The following is an 18,988-nucleotide window of genomic DNA, read 5'->3' on the forward strand; positions in this document are numbered from 1 at the left end:
TTTCCATGAGGTGGGTCAGGGACGATTACCGTAAAATTTGGGATTGATTGCGAAATACTTGTAATAAGTAGATTAGGAAATTTATTTTATTATATTGTTAATTGCCCAGCCTGATATCAACGTTGTCTCAATTGAAGTATTCGAAAACATTTTTATTGAAATAATGCATTTCGATTTCCAATAAATTTGTCTTCTTAACGTAGAGTTTAGACTATTTCAAATTGTAGTTTGTTAATGTTGTCGTTGGTAATTAGTACTTAAATATAGTAACACCTAATTTTTTTTTACAACAATAATAGCCCAGATTTACCAAATGAACATTGTAGCTTTGGTCCGGGATGTAAGAAGCTGTTCATATAACAAAAAATAATATAATGTGCTTAGTTTATTTTTGAGTATTAAAAGTGCATCCCAGTATAAGTAGAGTAGTATAGCCAATAGTCAGCCATTAGTTCAATTAGTCGATTCGACGTTCTGTAATGTTATGGTAAAAAAATATAGGCCGATTCGACGCAATTTTTTTTAATATGCGTAGTTTAGACTCCAGTAGTTTGACTTAGAAAAACATAAATAAAACCCAAAGACACAATCGACTTGTGCCTTATTTAGTTTTTTTATCGACAAATTGTCTATGCGAACGGTAGATCATCTAGAAGTAGAAAATGGACCAAACAGTCGATTAATCGGAATAAAATATGGAAGAATATTTTTTGTACAATATTTTTAGTTGAATTTGTGGTTAAGAGTACAACATGTATTAGTGATTTTCTCGTAGTGTATTTTAGAAATAAAATTTTACCAAATACGTTGTAGGCACCCTTTTTGTAGTAGTACAAAGTACCTAAGAATTTATGTAAGTCTTCCCAAAGAGACCTGAAAGTATAGCCTTTCTTTGCTTATATCCCAAAACTGGGATGCACTGTATATTTTTCCATGTGAGGAGGGCACTTAATTAGATATGTCCCGTTTCCCGCGCTGTCAATTTCAATCTGTCAAAATCTGCCTTGTCTATGGTTCTTAAAAAAAGGTCTGATGAAGTGCTTTTCAAACAGAGAATTGTAGTTCTCAGTAGTTATACAAGTGTTCAGTAGAAGTGATAAAAAAACCCCACAAGTACAAGAATTATGTACAAGAGTGCCTATACTATTCGTGTGACAATATCGTTAACACACCTTTTAGTTACGGATTATCTACATATCTTATTCATATATGTTTTAAATGTAGAATGTTTTAAAAGTTTGCGTAAATTGTAACTTTTGAATAAGGTTTGTGCTAGAACTAGAAATTGTCAAAAAAAACTTAAATTCGACTTAGTTTTCTTGGATTATTCGTTTTATAGAATATCTATAATATATTCAGTTTCGACAATCCGCATTTTTGCTTGTAATTCTAGTCAATATCTCGTGTATTATCTACTTTTTCATAAAAATTAAATGAGATTTCTATAATGCTATATATTTTACCTCAATAATTATTTTTAAGAAACATTCCCAAGATTCATATTAACAGTAACAAATACGCAATAATAACACATAATCATTATATCTTCTATAAGTTAAAAGTTCAAAAATGCGGAAAGTATTAGTTATTTTAACATTCTGTAAATATAATTAAAGTAAGGATTGTTAAATTTTTAGGTGTGTACTTATCTACAATAATATGTACTGAATTGAATAATTTACATGTATTTCTACATATTTCTAAGTATTTAGTGATTTTCATTCACTTGAAAGGAATTTTTTCTATTTGACGTACTTAGAGTTCTTGTCTATGGTAATTTGGCGGTTATTATTGAAACTTTTGAATAACGAATTCGTATTTTTAATATATTTACTAGTAGCAATGTTTCAATGTTTCTTGATTATCCGCCACTTTGAATTGGCGAAAGTGAAACACGAATTTGATAAATTTGAATAAAAATTATGATAACATTATAGCGTAGCTCTGTATTGTATTTGGAAATTTGCATAGTTTTTTTTTACATGTACTATTGAAGGATGTGATTTGATCGTTGCGTGAGTATTGTTGTTTAGTTTTAACATCAACTTAATTCAAACGTACTCGTATAAATAGAAACGTGGTGAACATAGATTATATAGATTTTTTTTAATAACTCAATTGAGCTTTGTAGCTGACATAGCGTATACAAGAAAAAAATTATAACACGACAATCGTCTTCCTAGCGTTTGTCCCGGTTTTATGCTAGTACTAATCTGGAGTTTTATGTATAATGTAATAATTATACGGATTCCCGTCTAGTTTCTGTGATCCCCTCAGAAACCTAACGACTCTCTTGGATAACATTTGCCAAAATAAAAGGTTGAACAAAAATGCCCTGCCGCAGTTAACCAGACTTGTTTACCAAAACAAAAAAAAATACTAATTTTGTTATTAACGAGGTATATTTAATTACAAATAAATCAGTTGACAGATAAAACGCAGATGATAATTTACAGCCAATCGAGCAAATTTTAATTTGGGAAGGTACCTGCGAACCTATACTATCACTTTTGTACTCACCTGATGGCGCTACTGTTGTTTATGGTCCTGAATTGTTTTTATAAGCCGTTATACACATTTATTGTTTTACCAGAGTAAAATTTTTGAAAATAAAAGTACTTCCTTTTTGATCTGAGATGAAAACATCGTATTAATAGGTATTTGTTTGGCGTCGCTTTAATATTTACGAAATCTTTCTTTTTAATATCCAGTAATTAGCAATATGTGAGTTTCATAGACTTATTAGTAGGTACCTGTTTTATTTAGTAGGTTAGTAACATTATAGAAGTAAGCAACAATATTCACGTTACACTTCATGTTATCGGGATTTGAAGATACTTACCAATAAACAGTTTACCCCAAAATTTGTTTGCTTTATCTCCTTACTACATACATATACATCTATATCCCTTGCGGGGTAGACAGAGCCAACTGTCTGTCAAAAGGCTGAAAGGCCACGTTCAGCTGTTTGGCTTAATGATTAGATTCAAATAGTAACAGGTTGCTAGCCCATCGGCTACAAGAAGTCTTGGTACTAGATTATAGGCACGATAAATAGGCACCTCTGTTATATAGATACATACTCTTATATAACAAAGGAGAGCCGAATCACAATTGTGTGTCAGAATCGCGAGAACCTCACGGATTTAAATATCTGTTTTGGATTCAAAACGTGCCTACTTGACGTGTAACTCAGTGTACCTAACCTAAAAATCTGTGTACCTCCTTCTATGTAAAGATTTTTAAATAAAACGACATGAATCACACGAAGGCCACGTTTAGGCGATAAATAGTACATACATAAAGTCACGTCTATATTCCTTACGGGGTAGACAGAGCCAATAGTTCCGAAAAGATTGAATGGCCACATTCAGCTGCTCGGCTTAATGATGGAATTGAGATCCAAATAGTGACAGGTTGCTATCCCATCGCCTAAAAAAAGAATCATAAGTATGTAAGCCTATCCCTTAGTCGCCTTTTATGACATCCATGGGAAAGAAATGGAGTGGTCCTATTGTTTTTTGTATTGGTGCCAGGAACCACACGGCACTATATATATATAGATAAATAGTGACAGTTTCCTTTGATTGACAATTACAATTTGCACGTGAAGAAGCGACCGGCATCCAGCGAAGTTACACCAGACTAGCCTAAAAAGCTTCTGCTTTTTCTTGCCTAATAAAAAATATCTGACACTAGCTTTTAGGAAACCTGCACAGTAATTCAGACAACTGGATGAGTAACCATGATCACCTAAGATTTAACCGGTTGCCCTGTAAAATAATATGTGGAGTAACAAATCTGTCTTACACCGAACAAAGGGGTTACACGGGAGTCGCTTCGTATAAAAATCCCGACTAACCCAATCCATGACCGTTGTCATAGTTGGACCCCGGGGGGTAATGAGAGATGAAATGATAACATACTATAGAGGTCATTACTGATTGCTTAAAAAAATTGCCGATCTCAGTTCAGTGGTTATGACGTGCAAGACTGACAAACAAAGAACATGAGAAATTTTCCATAGATGTAGTACAGCGAAGGCTGAGAAGGTCATCAAGGTAAGTACTTTTCACTCGGAAGGAGCCGCGACGGAAGCTGTCTTAAAAAGGGTCAACATTACAAATAAAAATAGGCATTACACCTAGCCTGGCGGAAGAACTTCCCTTTGGTAGCGGTCGAGCCGAATCATAGCTCCGGTTACACATAAATAGCTGCCTACCTACATCATATACCTTTTATACTAACAGTAGCTAAGTAAGTACCTATCGGTTTTAGCCATGACTTAGTAGGAAATAAAATTTCCAAATAAAATCACGTACGTACCTAATTCTTACTGGCACGACCACCAAGAATTTTTTTAAATTTCTTCTGATACATACTCAATCATGAAAAAGGTATGTATGTACATAAGTACTTTGCGCATTCTATAAATTAAAAAAAAAACAATAACCAAAGCGGTTCAAATCAATACATAAAAAAATTGTATTGCACGTTAGCACCATTTTAGCCAATAGGGAAGAATTACATTAGGTAGGTATATATTTTTAATACCAGGTTTTTAGACAATTACAAAGTTTGCTCACCATAAACATTCGACCAACTCTCACTAAAATAACGGCATAAAAATCTATGAAACAATAATTAAACCGACATTCCTAAGCATAAAATTTTTCCCTTTTCAACCTCAAAATTAATTTGGCGCAATTTAAATTATTCGCACGTAGCCGGGCCGCGCATGCCTTGCTTCTTTTGCGTGGACATTAAAAATGTTTCGAATTTTTATTTGATTCCATTGTTGTCGTCGCGGCTTTTGACAAAATATGGCATTCATTTCCAACAGACTAAATATTTTTATTTTTAAATGTTTTTTTTATTGCTAAGCTATGAAGGTAGGAAGTAGTAGTATTTGATACGAGAGAAAAATGTCTTAATTATACCTATCATTAAAATTTGGATAACATCAGTGGGAAAATCCAAAGAAATATAAATTCAGTTGCTCTCGCAACGTTTTATTTGAATAATGTAATATAAGTAATTACTATAAGTAATCACAATTAATTTATGTCTTGGTGAAACATATGTTAACTAATCATAATAACAATACATATATCATTCGTCTGCAGGTGTGAGATTACCGGACAGACGGACAAATGATTAAGTTATGTGTACTTAACTGAGGTGTAACTGGTACAGTTAGTGGGAAAACTGTTTCATTCCTTTGAAATCGCTGATTAAGCTGCCTCGTTTCTTCAAAAACGTAGTATTTATCGCCTTCGTAATAGGTTCTCAGTTTGACCTGTATGTATGTATGTATGTTTGTTCGCGATTATCTCGTGTTTCACTAAACCGATTTTGATTCGGTTTTTAGAAAAATGTTTACCCCTGACATTTTTCTAAAAATCGTCTGACTTCAAAAAAGGAGGATATCTATTGGAAGTGGTACTCTTTCAACAAAGTTATTTGTAGTTTGAATTTTTTAATTTTAAATCTCAATTTGACATTTGCTGACAATTTTTAAATCACATGAACATTATGTATGTTTGTCCGCGATTATCTCGTGTTTCACTAAACCGATTTTGATTCGGTTTTTAGAAAAATGTTTACCACTTTAAGAAATTTAATAAATTTAATAAACAAGGAAGGGTTTAGAAATTTAACCGACTTCAAAAAAGGTGGATATCTATTGGAAGTGGTACTCTTTTAACGAAGTTATTTGTAGTTTGAATTTTTTAATTTTAAAATCTCCATTTGACATTTGATGACAAAAGTTAGATTAGGTAGGTATGTAGGTACTGTGTGATGTCATGCCGCCGAAACCTTCTGCGCTTCTCTTCACCACCCTTAAATCTACGCGCCCCGGGCGTTCTTCTTTGGTCTACTTCAACGCTCGCTATCCTCTGGCGGCTACTTGCTGGCTCGTGTCTATAGCTAAACCCGCGCCCTCTTAAAAATTGTAAAACTAGTCCTAATAAAGGCTGTAGCTATGGATTTTGAACTTATGTTTCGCTCTTACATTTACGACTTTTATCTAAACGACACAACTTTTCTTAATGATTGTACCTACCTGCGTGTAAGATTTAGTGCGCCCTACCTGTCCGCCCCTAAATCCTGTTAGATCTAGGTACTTGTCTAGGTATAATTTATTATTAGACTAGGTAATACGTCCACTAAATATAAAAAAAAACTAATTTTTCAAGACTGTTGGTTCTATATAGGTAACTACCTCAAAAGGATCTCGAAATGACTGAAGGGACATTTTTACCCCTCTCTAAACGTTTAACTGTGAAAAGGTAACAAATAAACTTACTTTCGCATTTATAAACACGTATCATTAGGTAGTGTGGATGTACGATTAATGTTTAGAAAAAATAAACGTACCAACAAAACAGAATAAAAATTTGTAGGTAACGTTAAATAATAAAAGAAAAAGTAGGTAGGTATTAATAGGATACCATGAAATCTTGAAACGGGTGCTTTAGTTATTGTTCGAAGCCATATCGGTAGTCCCAGCAGAAACCAGTAACCTCCGCCAGTTACTGGATTAATAACGGTATTAAAAATGAAAAACAAAACAATATCCGTTGTTTATGGTCGATTTCATCCTGACATTGACAGTTGCACAATTTCCCGCGCGAATGCCGCGCTGCCGACCGAAAAGAACGAATGTCGCGTACAGGCGCGAGTGTTGCGCATTTAGAATGATAAATTGTGAAGACAATATCCCAAAAAAAATACTCGGGGTCTCCAAGGGACGTGAGCAACCGTGAACACGTCTATCCATCCATATCCGTGCCTATTTTCATACTAATCTATACTAATATTATAAAGCTGAAGAGTTTGTTTGTTTTTTGAACGCACTAATCTCAGGAACTTCTGGTTCGAATTGAAAAATTATTTTTGTGTTGAATAGACCATTTATCGAGGAAGGCTTTAGGCTATACAACATCACGCTGCAACTATGAGGAGCGAAGAAATAATGGAAAATATGAGAAAAACGGGGAAAATTATTCATCCTTGAGGGCTTCAATGATGCCCAAAATAACTATTCCACGCGGACGAAGTCGCGGGCACAGCCAGTATTTGTGTAAAAGAGAAATGCTGATTTGTTTGTAACGAAATAACTTAAAAGAGCGTAATTTTAATTAAATTTCCCAAATAGTTATAGACTGTGACCTCCGGAATAACAAAGTCTTCTTTTATTGCTGATATTTTTTTGTATCCCGGCTTTTTGAATAGAGTCACTCTATCTCTATTTCATGGATGTCATAAAAGGAGACTAAGGGATATAAACTAAACGGCGCAACAGTAATTTTTAATTTTACATATTGTACTAATTGGCTATCAAATGTACTTGGGGTCCTTCTTTTAGGCGGTCGGCTAGAAACGTGTCACTATTTGAATCACAATTCTATCAATAAGCCGTACAGCTTTGCCGTGCTGCAGCTAGTCGCCGTGTACACAAGTATTTTAGCCATAAATCAGAAATAAATGACTCGTGAACTCAGAGATAACACGAGCCGCGCTGTGAATGCAGCAGACTAGGTAACGTACCTACATACATATAATCACGACTTTATCCCTTGCGGGGTAAACAGAGCCAATAGTCTTGAGAAGAATGAAAGGCCCCGTTCAGCTGTATGGCTTAATGATCGAATTGAGATTGAAATAGTGCCAGGTTGCTGGCCCATCGTCTAAAATAAGAACGGCAAGTTTATAAGCCTATCCCTTTATCGCCTTTTACGACATCCATAAAAACAAGATGGAGTCCTATTCTTTTTTTATTGGTGCCTGGAACCACACGGCGCAAAAATAAATAAATAAATGAATCTTATTTGCGATGTTTTACCCTAATGTCACAGTGGCGCCCAACGTGGGGCATAGATAAAAAGATATTCTAGTTTTATTCCCAACCGTACACAATCAGTCAGGTTTCAGCTACTACAGAAATATGTCCGTGTTTTCCGAATATCCGAATCATTCCATGTCATCACCTCTACGCCGCTTGCAGATAAGCGCGGATCCACTGTAGGGTAACGTTTACAATCATAAGCTGTAGCGGGTAGAGGAATTTCGGTTTGATGTTAGACAAGTTCGGTCAATGTTTTTAGCTTTTTCTGCGTAAAAAGTAACCTAGGTCCTTCTCAGTACTCCGCACTATATGAATGCAATTGATAGAGATGGTTTCAGTGGTTTTAACGTTTTAAAATCGGACAACCAAACACATTTTCACATTTATAACATTAGTGTGGATGTTAATAAAAGAATAAATAGAAACGAGTATTTTGTGGTCATCGGAATAAAACAAAATTAATTTTACTAGCGTACAGATTTAATTCGTTCTCAATATATTGCTAATACTAACTATTAAGTATTGTTATTTTCAACTTATTAACAGATTCTAATATCTAAGATCTATTGTGATACACACTCAATATTTTTAAACACTGCATTATTCTTTATCAGGTATTAATTCAGTTTAAAAAAATAGTTCTTATGATTAATAAAGCCAAAGGTAGGTCTTCGAATCGTTCTATCGATTAATTATTTATTTTATTATAGATTAATCGAGAAAGGAAGATCGATAAATCTTTTCTTTACTAATCGATTTATTGGTTTCATTAAAGTGGTACCTATAAATCTATGGATTATCCCATCATAATCGCTCGCTTTTCTACACTTAGCATGTTCTCGCCCTCCCAGTTATCACATTCACAGGTCATTTAATCCACCATTTTGTGGCACGACAAAATGGCTGACGCTAATGGAAAATGGCCAGCAAAATCCGGATAATAAGAGTGTTAATTATCAATAAAGAGGCGCACTGAACCGGAAGTTAAAGAGGGTAGCTTCCGCTAGTCTATGGTTTTGACAAAAGGGCGCGCAAAAAATATTTTAGGGTTATAAAGTGACGCGTAAGTTAATGACTAAAACCGTCCCTAATCATTTTAGAGCTACTATCGACTTTATATATTGGTGCCATATTATGTATTTTTTTGTATTGATGCCGTGTGGTTCCCGGCACCAATACAAAAATGAAAAGATCAAATTCAAAAACTTTATTGCATATCGTAAAATACATCAGTTGAATTACAGTCAACTACTGCTTATAAATAGGTACAATATGCACCCTGTTGGGCATCGCAATTTTAAAATAATAAGGAACTCAATAATATCACTCAATCTCTTTCCGATGGATGTCGTAAAAGCGACTAAGGGATAGGCTTACAAACTTGGGATTCTTTTTTTAGGCGACGGACTAGCAGCCTGTCACTATTTGAATCTCAATTCTATCATTAAGCCAAATAGCTGAACGTGACCTAAGTATTAGTCTTTAAGACTGTTGGCTCTGTCTACCCCGCAAGGTGATATATGGATGTAGTTAGCGCCTTAACCTGATTTTCATTTTCAATGTCTGTAGGTAAGTACTTTAAGATATCTATAGCATAAAATGCAAGTAAACATAAATTAAAAATATTATTCTAACTTTTATGTTACCAAAAAGGTTCCACTCAGCTTTATGTCATAAGTGGTCATGACGCTGGTTCAGTGGAAACACATTCAAATACATTACAACTAAAAAGTGTCAGACACGCAACATGTCAAAATTTTGAAGCATGTAGAGTAGTTTAGTACTTATGAGGTAAAACACCAAGGACAGGACAGAAGGAAGACGGAAATAATTGTCTCGCAAGGGCTCGGCTAAGTTATGCTATATGGCGTAATGATCAGTCTAGGAAATTTTTTAATCATTGTCATCCCTCATGATTCAAACGATGTAATTCTAGCTTTATGGCAAAGAGTCGCCTCTTCATGAAGACCTAAACAGTAGTGGGATCCAGTTTCTCTGCAGATGAATTCTCTTGCGATACAATCGATCGATTTTGATTTTAACAATGACTACACGCATGGTATTTAATCATAGTCTAGCCGATGCGAAACGAAATAATGTCATCAACTGTCAAAGTCAAGTTAGTCGATCAGCTGTTTGCGCTGTTTGTTGTGTTTCTAACCTAAAAAAATAGTTTTCAAAAGTTATTATTTTGGTGGAAATTATTACATTGATTAACATGAGATATCTTTCACAAATATTTCAACCTATAATAACCATACCAAAGAATGCTAAAATTAAAAACACCGAAATCACATGTAAAAGTCAAAAGGTAATTTTAATATTATTTGTATTTATTTCTTCATTCCAAAATGATATATTTACATAAATACATAAATGAAAATGTGATTGATGCTAAACGATAAAAATTTAAATATGGATCTTACAATATCATCGGAATTCAATTTCACAAGAAGTAGTGTTTATTTATGTAATACTTGATAACAAAATTGATTTTCGCTCTTTCGACAAGGCTTCTTAAAATAAACGAGTAGAATAAACTAGCGTGCTAACTACTTTTGTTCCTGCATAGAATGTAGAAGTTGATGAAGGTAAAGGCTAATAAACTTTGGATGCATGTTTTAGACAATGAATAGCAACCTACATTTGAATCTCAATTCAATCATTAAGACGCACAGCTGAATATAGCCTTCAACTCCTTTCAATACTTGTCTGCGTCTAAGACATAATTAACTGATTTTTCACTTTCACATTGCATTATACTATTTATGAATAATACAGATCTTTAAAAGAGCACATAACATATTATGTTTTTATCTTAGACAAATCATGTTACAAAAATCCGTGATCACTGAGCAATATATAAATTAAGGTACATTACATTATGCTTACTACTTATATTACATACATACATATAATCACGTCTATATCCCTTGCCAGGTAGACAGAGCCAACAGTCTTGTAAAGACTGATAGGCCACATTCAGCTATTTGGCTTTAAGATAGAATTGAGATTCAAATAGTGACAGGTTGCTAGCCCATCGCCTAAAAAAGAATCCCCAGTATGTAAGCCTATCCCTTAATCGCCTTTTACGACATCCTTGGGAAAGAGATGGAGTGGTCCGATTCTTTTTGTATTGGTGCCGGGAAACCACACGGCACTTATTACTTATATTATTTATAAATAAGTCATAATCATATGTATTTTTCCATTAGCTCCTTTTAGAATGTGGTCTAGTCCGTCCAACTGGTACCGGCTTCTTCTCAATCCTCCCGCTTGCTAGAAGATCCATAGACAAACTAGAGGTGCTGATCAGAAAAGGCATAGAGTCTGTGGGAGCCCAGAATATAACGTTGCCCACACTAACACCGTCTAGTTTGTGGGAGAAGACGGGACGGTTGGGCAGCGAAGCGGAGTTGTTGACAGTGGAAGATAGACATGAAAAACAGTATTTGTTAGCGCCTGTAAGTAAACATATTCTGTTTTTAGAGGTCCGTAACAAGAAGGTAACAAGTGGCCTTTATTACTGAAATTTCAATTTATTTATTGCATATCATTTTGTACATTTCAGTTCTAACTACTACAATAAGAATTTTTACAACTTGTCAAAAGCATTTTTTTTAATGTACATTAATTGTTTAAATCTCAATTACAGACATATGAGGAGGCCGTAGCTGATCTGCTGTCGGACGTAGGCCCCATTTCTTACAAGCAACTACCTCTATTATTATACCAGGTAACAATTTTTCATTACTGTTCCCCATAGTAAGAGTACATCATTTAACCTTTTCCTTGATCCAGACTAAAAAACTTGGGACCAATGGATAGGCTTATGAACTAGACTGAACAGATTAGGCTTATTAACTATTTAAATATCAATTCTATCATAAATCCAAAGCTGAACGTGGCCTATCAGTATTTTGAAGCCTGTGGGCTCTGTCTGCCCCGTTACGGATGGACGTGGTTATGTATTTTTTAAACATACATACATAGAATTGAGATTCAAATAGTGACAGGTTGCTAGCCCATCGCCTAAAAGAAGAATCCCAAGTTATAACCCTACCCCTTAGTCGCCTTTTACGACCGAATTTGTTAAACATTTTCAGATAAGCAACAAATTTAGGGACGAACATCGCCCGAAACACGGGTTGTTGCGTGCGCGGGAGTTCGCCATGATGGACGCGTACGGCGCTCACGCTACGCTCGCTTGCGCCGAGCGAGCGTACGAGCGTATATCTGAAGCGTATAGGAGAATATTTGAAGAGTTACAGTTGCAAGTTTTTAGAGGTAGGTATTAGTTCGTCTTCCACCTAGCTTCAGTCCCGGTCGCATCCTCACCACTCTGGAGAGGAGCCCGGGGTGCGCCTTCGACCATGGACCCTGGATTGGGTGAGTCAGGTTTGTACACGAAGCGACTCCCGTCTGACCTCCGCAACCTTTGCAGGGGAACTTAACCCGTGTTGGATCGATCATGGTCACACATCCAGTTGCCTGAATGTGCAGGTTTCCTCGCGATGTTTTTCCTCACCGTGAAAGCATCAGCTAGTATCGTAATTTAAGAACATAACTTCGAAAATAGTCATTGGTAGGTGTCGAGCTGGGATTCGAACTTGTTCTTAATTGCGTATCATGCATTTTTTTACCTGGCACCTTATCTAGGGTCAGGTCAAAAGTACCCGAAACCGCCGAGCTTGTATGAAGAGAGTTATGAATGTGGATGAAGCGAAGGAAGTATGCAGAGATCGTGGCAATTGGAAAGAGGTAGTTTTTGCCTACCCCTCCGGGAAAGAGGCGTGATTTTATGTATGTATGTATTAATGCACTATCTATTCGACTACGGTTTTTTTAAATAATTTTATTTGTTATACCTAACATTAAGTTTGATTGTCACTAGTGTTTAAATATTTGCTTTAGCTTCCTGGTTTGTTTGCTTTTTGATGCAACTCAAAACCAATTGGCTAGTGTTTTTTCAATTTGATAACGCTAATGGCATACATACCAAATTTCATCGTAATCGGTTCAGTAGTTTTTGCGTGAAAGTGTGACAAACATCCATACTGACATCCTGATATAATCTGTTTTTTCTGTTCGGTCAGCTGGTTGACTGGTAGAGAATGCCAAACGGCATTAAGTCCGCCTTTTGTACATTTTTGTACACACATACATACATACATATGGTCACGTCTATATCCCCTGCGGGGTAGACAGAGCCAACAGTTTTGAAAAGACTGAATGGCCACGTTCACCTATTTGGCTTTATGATAGAATTGAGACATTACACTTTTTGTTTTTGTGCAACAAAGTTTCAAATAGCTGAACGTGGCCATTCAGTCTATTCGACACTGTTGGCTCTGTCTACCCCGCAAGGGATATAGACGTGACCATATGTATGTGTATGTAAAGTTTTAAATAAATAAATAAATACTCACAAACTTTCGCATTTATAATATTAGTAGTATATATACGTAGTAGTTAATAGGAAAATTATATTTATTTAGTATCAGCGCCATCTGGCGTCATGGGCGGGTCAGTATCTCACGAGTGGCAGCTACCAGCCGCGCCCGGGGAAGACAGGCTGTGTGTTTGTCTGTCGTGTCATCACGCCTCAACTAGCGAAGGGCGGTGTGTTGTGTGCGGGGGCGAGACAGAGAGTCTGGGTAGTATTGAGGTGAGTTAATTTATTTAGTAGCTACGCCCCCAAAAATAAATTCAAATTCAAAATTTTTATTCATTATTATAGGATACTTCATATAATAAATAAATAAATATATACGGGACAAATAACACAGATTGATTTAGCCTCGAAGTACGTTCGAGACTTGTGTTACGAGATACTAACTCAATGATACTATTGTAGCGGGAGCGATGATTCGGCTCGACCGCCACCAAAGGGAAGATCTTCCGCCAGGCTAGGTGTTATGCCTGGGGAACCGCGGCTCCAACGATGTTGTGTCGGAGGTTGTATATTTAGCTCCAATCCGTGAAATCTCTGAAATCGCGATTTGGGTTCTTCGCTGCTATTGGCTGAGCGCGTCGATTTCTTCGAGATGATTGACAAGTAGTTGTTTTGATTGGATGTTGTGGACGAGTGGCGTAGAGATGGCGCCACAGTACTCCCCCCCAAGACCGGAGGTCTGAAGTCTTGATCTTGCTGTGCAATCTGTGCTTCAGTAGCTTGCAAGTGCCAGTTGTCTTCCAGTGAGTCGGAAGTTGCTCGAAGTCCTAGTGAGTCAGGAGTGAGCTGTTGCGTTGCTCGTAGTCTGCGGTGAGTCGAGACAGTAGAGAGCGAAGTCGACTTGTTGGCGCCGAGAGAAATCGTGCAGAGCTGCCACGCTGGAGAGAAGAGCGGCCGTCGAAGAGATCCAGGCGTGGGCTGCGGTAGATGCGTCGGTCGCTGAAGTCGATGAGAGTGAGTGCGGGTGGAGACAGGACCAGGAAGCTCGTTGAGTTGGCTGCGATGGACCTGCTGCGATACCCAGTTGCTGGCTTGCTGTGAGACTGCTTGCAGAGTGAGGAGTGATGCTGAGGATTGGAGTTGATGATGAAGAAGGTTGCTTCCAATCACGTCGGGGTCACCAATGTAGCGGGAGCGATGATTCGGCTCGACCGCCACCAAAGGGAAGATCTTCCGCCAGGCTAGGTGTTATGCCTGGGGAACCGCGGCTCCAACGATGTTGTGTCGGAGGTTGTATATTTAGCTCCAATCCGTGAAATCTCTGAAATCGCGATTTGGGTTCTTCGCTGCTATTGGCTGAGCGCGTCGATTTCTTCGAGATGATTGACAAGTAGTTGTTTTGATTGGATGTTGTGGACGAGTGGCGTAGAGATGGCGCCACACTATATTTTATAATAAATACTTATAAAGATAAACATCCAAGACCCAGGCCAATCAGAAAAAGTTCTTTTCTCATCATGCCCTGGCCGGGATTCGAACCCGGGACCTCCGGTGTCGCAGACAAGCGTACTACCGCTGCGCCACAGAGGCCGTCGCTTCCGTCATATCGCTTGATAATTGTCAAATCTTTTGGTGTCACGACATTGGTTGACGTCAAATAAACTTAAAACTAAGTTTACTGCCGCTTCTAAGGCGTCAGTGCAGAAGAAGCGCTAACAAACTGCACTGCAGCATTTGCTTGGGATAACAAGTACTTACTTACTATTTTATTCCAGATTAATTCACACATCAATAAGCCATACAGCTGAACGTGGTATTTCAAATCTTTTCAATGCTTTTCGATCTGTCTACCCCGTAATGAATAAGGTCAATAAATTACTGAAGTTTTTTGAAAAAAATATTATTAGTGAAATGATTCAAATAAGTGAACTTCGTGAATTTTTTTTTAATGACTTTGAAATATATATTTTTTTTTCTATTAAAGGTGGGTCACACATTCATACTTGGTACCAAATACAGCGACCCATTGAAGGCTCACTTCATCCCGCCCAGCGGCCCGGCAGAGCCTCTTGTCATGTCGTGCTACGGCATAGGAATTACCAGGTAAGCGTGTCCGTCGTTTATTCTAAGTTGTGTAAAGAATTTTCCTTAATTGAATTTTCCTTGTGGTACTTGAGAATAGGACCACGCCATATCTTTCCCCATGGATGTCGTAAAAGGCGACTAAGGGATAGGCTTAAAAAACTTGGGGTTCTTTAAGGCGATGGGCTAGCAACCTGTCACTATTTGTTTTTTTTTTATCTCAATTCTATCATTAAGCCAAACAGCTGACCGTGGCCTGTCAGTCTTTTCAAGACTCTTGGCCCTGTCTACCCCGCTAGGGATATAGACGTGACTATATTTACGTACATATGTGTATGTAATATTGAATAGATTTTTGGTAAGCTATATAAAGAAATATTTACATTTTTTTAAGATGAATAATTTTATTTCAGACTATTAGCTGCTAGTCTAGAAGCCCTATCTAGTGACAAGAGTTTAAGATGGCCGCGGCACATAGCACCTTACAGCGTCCTAGTCATTGGTCCTAAGGTACATACATATAATCACGTCTACATCCCTTGCGGGGTGGACAAAGCCAACAGTCTTTTAAAGACTGATAGGCCACATTCAGCTATTTGGCTTTAAGATAGAATTGAGATTCAAATAGTGAAAGGTACACTTACTATCTATCTCTTATATATAAAATTCTCGTGTCACAATGTTCGTTCCCGTACTCCTCCGAAACGGCTTGACCGATTTTCGTGAAATTTTGTGAGCGTATTGAGTAGGTCTGAGAATCGGCCGACATCTATTTTTCATACCACTCTGTGATAAAGGTTTTCCACCCTTATCATTTTATTTTTAACTAGATATTACTTAACAACTTTTTTTAAGGCGATGTGCTAGCAAGTAGCAACCTGTCACTATTTGAATCTCAATTCTATCTTAAAGCCAAACAGCTGAACGTGGCCATTCAGTCTTTTCAATACTGTTGGCTCTGTCTACCCCGCAAGGGACATAGACGTGACCATATGTATGTATGAATTTGATTTTGTCTTCTAAAATTGGCACGGGTCACGCAGCAGACACACCAAGTTATTTTTTTTATTCGCTACCATATGACCATATGTATGTATCCTACTACTATTATAAAGGCGAAAGTTTGTATGGATGTATGGATGTTTGTTACTCTTTCACGCAAAAACTACTGAACCGATTACCATGAAATTTGGTATGTAGGTAGCTGAAGACCCAGAATAACACATAGGCTACTTTTTATCCCAGAGTTCCCGCGGGATTGATAGGGTTTCCATGCGGACCAAGTCGCGGGCGGCCTCTAGTGTATGTATATATGTATGTTTTTGTACCAACCGTGCCGTATGGTTCCCGGCACCAATACAAAAAAGAATTGGACCACTCCATCTCTTTCCCATGGATGTCGTAAAAGGCGACTAAGGGATAAGCTTACAAACTTGGGATTCTTCTTTAAGGCGATGGGCTAGCAACCTGTCACTATATGAATCTCAATTATATCATTAATCCAAACAGCTGAACGTGGCCTATCAGTCTTTTCAAGACTGTTGGCTCTGTCTACCCCGCAAGGGATATAGACGTGATCATATGTGTGTATGTATGTTTTTGTTCCCCACAGGAGGGCTCCAAAGAGTGGTCCGCCCACGGCGTGGACTCCATCGACCGTTTATATCGAAGACTGAGTGAAGTCCCCGGGTTGACCAATGACATTCTAGTTGATGACCGACACACGCTTACCATAGGAAAGAGACTGCTAATGGGTGACAAGTGAGTAATATAGTACCCGGTTGACCGAGCTGTGCTCGGTCTACCAGAGATGGCGCTGATATAGTTTCTTAAAACGCGGTTTTTAAAATGTTTAAATATCTTGGGAACCGAGCTTTTCTCGAACCTAGGACCTTGATAAATCGATTCCTTGAGCCGAAAAGCCCCTAATCTGTAACTTTCATGAAAATCGTTGGAACCGTTTCCGAGATCCTGATCCTGATTATATATATATACAAGAATTGCTCGTTTAAATATATTAGATAGATTTGACGTCAACCAATGTTGTTAAACCATACGTTTTGACAATTATTAAGCGATATGAAGTATCCTATAATAATGAATAAAAATTTTCAATTCTGAAGTAGTTATAACTCGACGGCCTCTGTGGCGCAGCGGTAGTGCGCTCGTCTGTGACACCGGAGGTAACGGGTTCGAATCCCGGCCGGGGTGTGGTGAGAAACGGACTTTTTCTGATCGGCCTGAGTTTTGGATGTTTATCTGTATAAGTATTTATTATAGAATATAGTATCGTTGTGGTAGTATCTCGTAACACGAGTCTCGAACTTACTTCGAGGCTGACTCAATCTGTGTAAGTTTTCAAAAAAAAAATCTCACTCACATAGTATAGATTTATTTTATAGCAACCTGTCACTATTTGAATCTCAATTCCTATCACGTGACCGAACCATCTCAACACAGCCTTTTCTATTCCTGTAACTACATCTTCTTTCACATCACAACATTCCCTTATCACGCTGTTCCTTATCCGGTCACTCAATTTCACACCCAACATACTCCTTAACGCTCTCATTTCCACTGCATTTATTCTGCTTTCGTGCTTCTTTTACCATACCCAACTTTCACTCCCATACACTAATGTCGGAACCAACACGCAATACAATTTTATGTATGTATGTACATATTAAAATATAAATAATTAGCTGTGCCCGAAATCGTCCGCGTGGAATAGTTATTTTGGGCATCATTGAAAAGCCCTCAAGGATGAATAATTTTTCCCGATTTTTTTCTCCATTATTTCTTCGCTCCTTATAGTTGCAGCGTGATGTTATATAGCCTAAAGCCTTGCACGATAAATGGTATATTCAACACAATTTTTTCAATTCGAACCAGTAGTTCCTGAGATTAGCGCGTTAAAACAAACAAACAAACTCTTCAGCTTTATAATATTAGTATTAGTACGTTCAATTTAAAAATTCTCCAGACTATTTAAATATAATATGTTTATAATTTCAGAATGGGCTTCCCATACATAATTGTATGCGGCCGGTCCACCCTTGATAACCCGCCTAAATACGAAGTGTACAAGAGTGTGCCGCACCAGCAGTCCGCCCCCGTGCTTCTTAATTTGGAAGAGTTATTAATAATGTTGACAGACAAGGTGGAGTGTGATAACCTAAAAATTTTGGAAAATAAAAATTGATGTTAATTAATAAATTGTAGTTTTTTTTTCTTTATATGAAGCTGTTACCTGTGACTTCGTCCGCGTGGAAGAAAAGGCTAATAAGGGCTGATTTTTTGCCGACTTACTTGAAAGATTACATTTACGATCAAATATATATCAAATTCGTTAATTTGTTGTCTCGTGTGGTTCCCGTTACCAATAGAAAAAAGAATAGGACCACTCCACCTCTTTCCTATTGATGTCGTAAAAGGCGACTAAGGGATAGGTTTATATACCTACCTATTTGGGATTCCTCTATAAAGCAAATGGCAACCTGTCACTATTTGAATCTCAATTCTATCGTTAAGCCAAACAGCTGTACGTGGCCTTTGAGTCTTTATCAAGACTTTTGGCTTTGTCTACCCCGCTAGGGATAAAAACGTGATTATATGTTATGTTAATCGTGAAAATTTATTTGATACACACGAGTGATTTT

The 18,988-nt window shown here is 37.2% G+C and overlaps 1 protein-coding gene across 1 annotated transcript; it reads left to right on the forward strand.

The window, feature by feature from the left end:
* Window positions 1-9,972: 9,972 nt before the first annotated feature.
* LOC106129197 (probable proline--tRNA ligase, mitochondrial) lies at window positions 9,973-18,531 on the forward strand. The gene is made up of 9 exons (XM_013327690.2): window positions 9,973-10,163; window positions 11,068-11,316; window positions 11,508-11,588; window positions 11,959-12,139; window positions 13,351-13,520; window positions 15,232-15,350; window positions 15,743-15,839; window positions 16,942-17,090; window positions 18,345-18,531. The coding sequence occupies exons 1-9, from the start codon at window positions 10,071-10,073 to the stop codon at window positions 18,529-18,531; spliced, it is 1,326 nt and encodes a 441-aa protein (XP_013183144.2). The 5' UTR covers window positions 9,973-10,070.
* The last annotated feature ends 457 nt before the right edge of the window (window positions 18,532-18,988 follow it).

Source organism: Amyelois transitella, chromosome 31, assembly GCF_032362555.1.
Source record: "Amyelois transitella isolate CPQ chromosome 31, ilAmyTran1.1, whole genome shotgun sequence".
In the NCBI taxonomy this organism is placed as follows: domain Eukaryota; kingdom Metazoa; phylum Arthropoda; class Insecta; order Lepidoptera; family Pyralidae; genus Amyelois; species Amyelois transitella.